At 49.1% G+C, this 9,129-nt stretch overlaps 1 protein-coding gene across 1 annotated transcript in view; it reads left to right on the plus strand.

The window, feature by feature from the left end:
* The first annotated feature begins 4,281 nt into the window (after positions 1 to 4,281).
* RCC1L (RCC1 like) overlaps positions 4,282 to 9,129 on the plus strand; it is a 30,805-nt gene continuing 25,957 nt past the window's right edge. Inside the window, exons 1-2 of the mRNA XM_017543338.2 lie at positions 4,282 to 4,742; positions 7,957 to 8,086. Of these exons, the coding sequence (XP_017398827.1) occupies positions 4,419 to 4,742; positions 7,957 to 8,086 (454 nt within the window). The 5' untranslated portion in view covers positions 4,282 to 4,418. The remainder of the gene's footprint in view (positions 4,743 to 7,956; positions 8,087 to 9,129) is intronic.

Here is a 9,129-nt window from a genome sequence, read left to right on the forward strand (position 1 = left end):
TTTTTTTTTTTTTTGAGACAGTCTCACTCTGGCCCCAGGCTGGAGTGCAGTGGCGTGATCTTGGTGCACCGCAACCTCCACCTCCCAGGTTCAAGTGATTCTCCTGCCTCAGCTTCCCAAGTAGCTGGGACTACAGGCGTGTGCCACCACACCCAGCTAATTTTTTTTATTTTTAGTAGAAACAGGGTTTCACCATGTTGGCCAGGATGGTCTTGATCTCTTGACCTCGTGATCTGCCTGCCCTAGCCTCCGAAAGGAGACTAGCTTGGCCAACATGGTGAAACCCTATCTCAATTAAAAATACAAAATTAGCTGGGTGTGGTGGCAGGTGCCTGTAATCCCAGCTACTTGGGAGGCTGAGGCAGGAGAATGGCTTGAATTGCCTGAATCTGGGAGGTGGAGGTTGCAGTGAGCCAAGATCCCACCACCACATTCTACCCTGGGCAACAGAGTTAGACTCTGTCTCAAGCAAACAAATGAACAAGCAAAAATGCAAGGTTAATTAAGTTCACTCTTTCCCAGACTAGAGAATTTCAGCTACGTCAAACATGAAAATAATTAAAATGTGTACAGGAAAGTGTCATCATAGGTGGCAAAGAAATTAGCCCAGCTATCATCAGCAGACATTTGGATACTACGCGATAGCGGATAGTTTGACGGTAGGACCATCTTTTTCAAGCAAAAATTTGAACAGAAATGCAAGGTATTTTCTAGCATAGAAGCAGTCTATACAACCAGCCAAGTTTTTTGTTTGTTTGTTTGTTTGTTTAAGCCGGAGTCTCTCTCTGTCATCCAGGCTGGAGTGCAGTGGCAGTGATCTCGGCTCACTGCAACCTCTGCTTCCTGGGTTCAAGCGATTCTCGTGCCTCAGCCTCCTAAGTACCTGGGATTACAGGCTCACACCACCACTCCTGGCTAATTTTTTTGTATTTTTAGTAGAGATGGGGATTCACCATGTTGGCCAGGCTGGTCTCGAACTCCTGACCTCAGGTGATCCACCGCCTCGGCCTCCCACAGTGCTGGGATTACAGGCGTGAGCCACTGTGCCCATCCAGAAATATGAATATTTTCTAACATAGAACCAGTCTCGAAACCAACCAAGTTTTGATAGCAAAATAGAAAAGCCCAGTTGTGACTACAAACGCAGGTTTTTACTGGCTGTTTTGGCCTTGGGAGGCAGAATTGGTGGGTAAGCGTTGCCACCTGGTGGCTGTGGCTCACATTGCAGCTTGTCCTTTTGTCTTCAAAAGACTAAACCCAGCCTTGCGTCTTTTGGCTATCCCTTAGCAGTAAAATGTTTTAGAAATTTTAGAGACTCACATAGGGTTATTAAAATATTGACAAGTAAAAAAAGGAAAATAAAAGCTACTATCCTGTCATCATTACGAGCTTGTAAAAGATCAGATGTTGAGCCTGGTGTGGTGGCTCCTGCCTGTAATTCCAGCACTAGGGAGGCTGAGGCGGGTGGATCACCTGACGTCAGGAGTTCAAGACCAGGCTGGCCAACATGGTGAAACTCCGTCTCTACTAAAAATAAAAAATTAGCGAGGCGTGGTGGCGGGTGCCAGTAATCCCAGCAGCTCTGGATGCTGAGGTAGGAGAGTCACTTAGAACCCGGGAGATGGAGGTTGCAGTGAGCCAAGATTGTGTCACTGCACTCCAACCTTGGTGAAAGAGTCAGACCCTGTTAAAAAAAAAAAAAATCAGATGTTGAAAATCGAAAAACTAGAAAGGACATAAACTCAGATAAAAGGACAGTCCTGCTTATAAAAGGACAATTGATAATTTTTTTTTTTTTTTTTTTTTTTTTTTTTTTTTGAGACAGAGTCTTGCTCTGTCACCCAGGCTGAGAGCAGTGGTGCAAACACAGCTGACTGCAACCTCGACCTTCCAGACTCAAGAATCCTCCCACCTCAGTCTCCCAAGCCGCTGGGACCACAGGTGGGCACCACCACGCCAGGCTAATTTTTAAATTTTGTGTAGAGACAAGGTCTCGCTATGTTGCCCAGGCTGGTCTCAAACTCCTGGGCTCAAGCAGTCCTTCTGCCTTGGCCTCCCAAAGTTCTGGGATTACAAGCATGAGCAACTGCACCCTGCTGAACTATGTATACATTTCATGAATATATAAGTATTCCATATATTAGCTATTAATAAGCTATAGTTATAATATTTACATAATTCTCCTTTATCAAGATATTTCCTGTATTTATGAATTCAAGTGGAGCCAAATCCTTTCTCTAAAAAATGAATATATGAATAAATAACGCCGGGTGAAATGGCTCTTGCCTGTAACCCCAGCACTGTGGGAGGCTAAGGTAGGTGGATCGCCCAAGGGAGTTCGGGACCAGCCTAGCCAATATAGTGAAACCCCACTTCTACTAAAAATCACAAAAATTAGCCAGGCATGGTGGTGTGTGCCTGGAGTTCCAGCTACTCGGGAGGCTTAGGGAGGCTAAGGCAGGAGAATGGCTTGAACCCGGAAGGTGGAGGTTGTGGTGGGCAGAGATTGTGCCATTACACTGCAGCCTAGGTGACAGAGCTAGACTCCATCTCAAAACACACACACACACACACGTCACACCTGACACAGCAGCTACGAGTTGGATCATACAGTTGCCTAAATTCATGGAGGTCTCCTGTCCCTATCACAATCCCTCTGTTTTTTAGGAGCCAAACAGGTGAACTCAATAGGGAGCCACCCACTGGATCGGAATCACCCCGCCCTCTGAATCCTTTACGTCGTCAAAGCTGGCACTAGCGTCTACAGTTCCATGGGGAATACAGTGTGTGTTCTGATTGAATAGTGGCTGGTTAGAGACAGGGTAAGGGGACCAATGTGAGCAGCTAAGTGTATCTATCCCAAATGTGTGCTTCGGTGCCAGGGAAATTACTACCAGGTGGGTCCATAGACACATTTATTTTTACTTTTATGTTCACATTTAATTTAATTTAATTTTTTTTTTTTTTTTGAGACAGGGTCTCATTCTGTTGCCCTGGCTGGAGGGCAATGGTGCAATCATGGCTCACTGCAGCCTCGAACTCCTGGGCTTAAGCCATCCTCTTGCCTCAGCCTCCCAAGCAGCTGGCAACACAGGTGTGCACGCTACCACGCCAAGTTAATTTTTTATTTTTTTGTCGAGAAAGGGTCTCACTATGTTGGTCAGGATGGTCTTGAACTCTAAAGTGATTCTCCCACCTTGGTCTTCCAAAATGCTGGGATTATAGGCGAGAGCCACTGTGCCCACCACAGAGAATAGATTTCATAGCCCGGCAGATGGGTGGTTTCAGTGCCTTCATGAATTACAGGAGCAATCTTGTAGAAACCACATTTTACCATTGGGTTTTCCCCAGTCATCTTCCATAAAACAGGCCTGCACAGGCTGGGTGCGGTGGCTCATGCCTGTAATCCCAGCATTTTTTGGTTTTGTTTTATAAGTTTTGTTGTTGTTGTTGTTTGTTTGCTTTTTTGAGATGGAGTTTCACTCCGTCACCCAGACTGGAGTGCACTGTCATGATCTCGGCTCACTGCAACCTCCATCTCCCAGATTTACGCGTTTCTCCTGCTTCAGCCTTCAGAGTAGCTGGGATTACAGGTGCCTGCCACCACGCCCAGCTAATTTTTTGTATTTTTAGTAGAGATGGGGTTTCACCATGTTGGCCAGGCTGGTCTCAAACTCCTGACCTCAGGTGGTCCACCTGCCTCAGCATCCCAAAGTGCTAGGATTACAAGTGTGAGCCACCGCACCTGGCCAGCTGGTAGCAGTTTATACGCAGTGGGATTCGCACTCGGGCCAGCGTGATTGCAGACGTTCTGATGGAGGTAGAGGTGGGTGGATCACTTGAGGTCAGGAGTTCAAGACCAGCCTGGCCAACATGTTGAAAACCCATCTCTACTGAAAATACAAAAATTAGCCAGGCGTGGTGGCACATGCCTGTGGTCCCAGCTACTCAGGAGGCTGAGGCAGGAGAATCACTTGAACCCGGAAAGGGGAGGTTGCAGTGAGCTGTCTCAAGGTGAGTGATGGCTTGAGGGGACGTGGCCCCAAGGCAGCAGGAATCGCCTACTCCAGCTCGCTGTGGCTGGAGGACGGCCTGGGATGGCCTAGGAGCAGATAGGAGCGGGGATAGCTGCAGCAAGGCCAGGTGAGAAATATCGCGGGGCAATTGCAAAGGAGTAAAACAGGACAGAGTTTTGCTAAGGGACAATGATCTTGGTTGCGTGCCCCGCCTCTAACCCCGCCCCTCAATGTTGCCCCGCCCCTCCAAGCCCCGCCCCACCCTCCTGAGCCGTGGGCGGCTCTCAGCGTCTTTGCTTCCAACCAGGAGTAAACGTGGCCACGGCCTCTTCCGCCGAGGCGTGGTGTCAAGGGTCACGCAAGATGGCGGTGCCCAGCGGCCGCTGAGGCGTGAAGCCGAGGATGGCGCTGGTTTCCTTGGTGACTGGGGCTCGGCTGGTGCGGCGGCTGAGCGGGCCGGGGCCGGGGCGAGGGCACTGGACGGCGGCCAGACGCTCGCGGAGCCGGCGCGAAGCGGCAGAAGCCGAGGCGGAGGTGCCGGTGTTCCAGTACGTGGGCGAGCGCGCTCTTCGCGCCGATCGTGTCTTCGTGTGGGGCTTCAGCTTCTCAGGGGCGCTGGGCGTGCCCACCTTCGTGGTGCCCAGCTCCAGGCCCGGCCCCCGTGCCGGCCCCCGGCCGCCCCGCAGGATCCAGCCCGTGCCCTATCGCCTGGAGCTGGACCAAAAGGTATGGGCCGCGGCTTCCTCCCTCCCGGCCTTCCGCCCTCCCGGCCCCTCTCTGCTTGTTCGGCTCTGGCTCCTCTGGGTGGCCAGACTTCGGGGAGGACGACCCTCGAGCTGTCTACAAGCCTGCGAGGGGAAGCGTTAGGGATAGCTGTCAACATTTATTGGGTGGCAATGTTCGTGTCATTCGCTTGGCACCCCAGTGAGTCTAGAGTTCTTACCCCAGTTACTGGGGAGGAAGAAGAGGCCCAGAGAGGTTGAGGCCCAAGGCCCCACCGCTGCTAGCAGGGTTTTTTTTTTTTAATTTTTAAAAATTTTTATGTTTTTGTTGTTTGTTTGCTTTTTTTAAAACGTAGTTTTGCTCTGTCGCCTAGGCTGGAGTTCAGTAGCACGATCTCTGCTCACTGCAACCTCCACCTCTCGGATTCACGCAATTCTCCTGCCTCAGCCTCCAGAGTAGTTGGGATTACAGGCGCCTGCTGCCACGCCCAGCTAATTTTTTTGTATTTTTAGTAGAGATGGGGATCCACCATGTTGGCCAGGCTGGTTTCGAACTCCTGACCTCACGTGATCCACCTGCCTCGGCCTCCCAAAGTGCTGGGATTACAGGCGTGAGCCACCTCACCTGGGCATCTGGTAGCAGTTTATGTGCAGTGGGATTCACACTCAGGCCAGTGTGACTGCCGAAGTTCTGATGTTAGGAAAACAAAATTCAAAAATTCTTTGAAAATGTGGGCCAGCTGGGGTGGATGAACAGCTCAGAAAGGGAATTTTTATTTTTTAATTTATTTTTTAGAGACAGGGTCTCACTATGTCTCCTAGGCTGGATTCCAGTGGTGCCATCATAGCTCGTCGCAGCCTCGACTCCTGGGCTCAAGGGATCCTTCTGCCCGAGCCTCCCACGAAGCTGAGACTACAAGTGTGCACCAGCATGCTGAGCTAATTTTTAAATTTTTTTATAGAGACCGATCTTGCTATGTTGCCCAGGCTGGTCTCCAACTCTTGGGCTCAGGTGATCCTCCTGCCTCAGCCTCCCAAAGTGCTGGAATTATAGGTATGAGCCATCACGCGTGGCCCTTTTTCTCTCTGTTTCTTAGACTGGCTAATCTCAGTTGACCTATTTTCAAGTTCACTGATTCTGATTCTTTCTTTTGCCTGCACAAATCTGCTGTAAAGCTCATCTAGTAATTTTTTTTTTTTTTCGAAACAGGGTCTCACTCTGTCACCAAGGCTGGAGTATAGTGGCTTGATCTCTGTTCACTGCAACATGTGCCTCTTGGGCTCAAGTGATCCTCCCACCTCAGCCTCCTGAGTAGCTGGGACTGTGGGTGCATGCCACCACACCTGGCTAATTTTTAAATTTTTTGTAGAGATGGGGGTCTCATGTTGCCCAGGCTGGTCTCGAACTCATGGCCTCAAGTGATTCTTATGCTTTGGCCTCCCAAAGTGCTGGGATGACAGGCATGAGCCACAGTGCCTTGCTGACTTTCCTGTTTTCTGTGTTACTGAATGCGTGGCTGGGGGCTGTCTCCTGACTCCCACATGGATTGTGTTGGTGGAACTGGAGCCATTTCCAGAAGTACAGAGGCTCTAGGAGGCCAGAGAGCTGAAGTTTTTTTTGTTTTGTTTTTTGTTTTTTTCTTTTTGAGACAGAGTCTCTCTCTGTTGCCAGGCTGGAGTGCAGTGGTGCAATCTCAGCTCACTGTAACCTCCACCCCCCGGGTTCAAGCGATTCTTCTGCCCCAGCCTCCTGAGTAATTGGGACTACAGGTGTGCACCACCACGCCCAGCTAATTTTTGTATTTTTCGTAGAGACGGGATTTCACCATGTTGATCAGGATGATCTTGATCTGTTGACCTTGTGAACTGCCCACCTCTCAAAGTGCTGGAATTACAGTCGTGAGCCGTCACGCCTGGCCAGTTCTTTTGGACTAGCACAAGGATGCAGGCTTATGTGAATTATATTCCATATGAATATTACAAGGGAAAATATCACCATTGGATGACTTGACTAAACAAGGTGTCAACAAATCAAATTTCAAAGAAATATTTAGCTAGTTTTCTTCAAGAAATGCTGGAATGAAAGAAAGAGTTCCTAGCATCTGTTCATGATCAGCAGTAAACTGGTGTTTTCCGGCTGGCGTTTTCATGCAGATTTACCACTGGTCATGTTAGGGTTACATTAGACTTACACATGGTCCCTGAGAGACACTACAGAGGCCTCTGATAACTGTAAACAGCCACAAGATAGTAGGGGATGGTTCGTGCGACCATATAATTTGTCATCCAATTTGAGAGTGAATGTTGGAACATCTGGTGTAAACTGGGACTGTCCCAGGCCAGCCGGGAATATGGTCACTCTGGGTAGTACGGAAAGAGGGTTTATTTATTTGTTTTTTTGAGATGGAGTCTCACTCTGTCGCCCAGGCTGGAGTGTAATGACACGATCTCTGCTCACTGCAACCTCCACCTCCTGGGTTCGAGCGATTCTCCTGCGTCAGCCTCCCGTGTAGCTGGGATTCCAGGTGCCCACCACCTTGCCTGGCATGTTGACTAAGTGGGTCTTGAACTCCTGACCTCAAGTGATCTGCCCACCTCAGCCTCCCAAAGTGCTGGGATTGTAGGCTGGTAGATGGTGTCTTGGTGTTGGTGAAGGGGGATGGTAATACCTAGTGGTAAACTGGCATTTACCACTAGATTTATGGTCTTAAATCACCCTTCATAGAGTGATTATAAAGATTAAATGAGATAATACTTATCAAACATATAGTAAATGCTCAATAAATGCTAAGTGCTGTATTGATAATATATGTTCTTGGGCCAGGTGCAGTGGCTTATGCCCGAATCCTAGCACCTTGGGAGGCCAAGGTGGGCAGATCACTTGAGGCCAGGAGTTCGAGACCAGCCTGGCCAACATGGTGAAACCCCGTCTCTACTAAAAATACAAAAATTAGCCAGATTTGGCGCACATACCTGTAGTCCCAGCTACTCGGGAGGCTGAGGCATGAGAATCGCTTGAACCTGGGGAATGGAGATTGCAGTGAGCTGAGACAGTACCACTGCAATCCAGCCTGGGTGACAGAGTGAGGCTATCTCGAAAACAGAAACCAAACCCCCAAAATAGTACATGTTCTTGGATTTGATAAATAACCTGTCATTTACTACCAAAAAACTTGACATTCCAAATCAGTTTATGCTTTGTGGGAACTGTTTTTCAGATTTCGTCCGCTGCTTGTGGCTATGGATTCACACTGCTGTCCTCTAAGACCACGGATGTTACGAAAGTTTGGGGGATGGGACTCAACAAAGATTCTCAGCTTGGATTTCATAGGAGCCGGAAAGACAAGAGTGAGCATGCGCACCTGCTTCCCTCTGCTAGGATTGGTTTGAGAAAGCTCCCTTTGTTGTTTTTTTTTGAAATGGAGTCTCACTGTGTGGCCCAGGCTGGAGTGCAGTGGGACGATCTCGGCTCACTGCAGCCTCCCCTCCCAGCTTCAAGCGATTCTCCTGCCTCAGCCTCCCGAGTAGCTGGGATGACAGGCGCCCGCCACCACTCTACTAAAAATTTTTTCACCAGCATGGCGAAAACCCGTCTATACTAAATAGAAAAAATTAGCCGGCATGGTGGTATGCACCTGTATAGTTCCAGCTACTTCAGAGGCTGAGGCATGAGAAACTCTTGAACATGGGAGGTGGAGGTTGCAGTAAACCAAGATCATGCCACTGCATTCCAGCCTGGGTGACAAGAGTGAGACTCTGTCTCAAACAGAAAAATAGACATTAGCTAAAAATTACTATGAGAACAGTAAGGAATATTTCCTAGGCCAGGCACAAGTGACTTACACCTGTAATCCCAGCACTTTGGAAGGCTGAGGTGGGAGGGATTGCCTGAGGCCTGGAGTTCCATACCAGCCTGGTCAACATAGCAAGACCCTGTTTCTGAAAATGAAAAAGAATTAGCTGAGCATGGTGGTATGCATCTGTAACCCCTATTACTCAGGAGGCTGAGGTAGTAGGATTGCTTTAGCCCATGAGTTTGAGGCTGCAGTGAGTGATAATTTCACCACTGTATTCCAGCCTGGGCAACAGAGCAAGACCATGTCTCTTAAAAAAAAAAGGAGAAAGAGGCTGGGCGTGGTGGCTCAAGCCTGTAATCTTAGCACTTTGGGAGGCCGAGGCGGGTGGATCACGAGGTCAAGAGATCGAGACCATCCTGGTCAACATGGTGAAACCCCATCTCTACTAAAAATACAAAAAAATTAGCTGGGCATGGTGGTGCGTGCCTGTAGTCCCAGCTACTCAGGAGGCTGAGGCAGGAGAATTGCCTGAACCCAGGAGGCGGAGGTTGCGGTAAGCCGAGATCGCGCCATTGCACTCTAGCCTGGGTAACA

This window comes from Cebus imitator, unplaced genomic scaffold, assembly GCF_001604975.1.
Source record: "Cebus imitator isolate Cc_AM_T3 unplaced genomic scaffold, Cebus_imitator-1.0 Scaffold153, whole genome shotgun sequence".
Lineage (NCBI taxonomy): Eukaryota > Metazoa > Chordata > Mammalia > Primates > Cebidae > Cebus > Cebus imitator.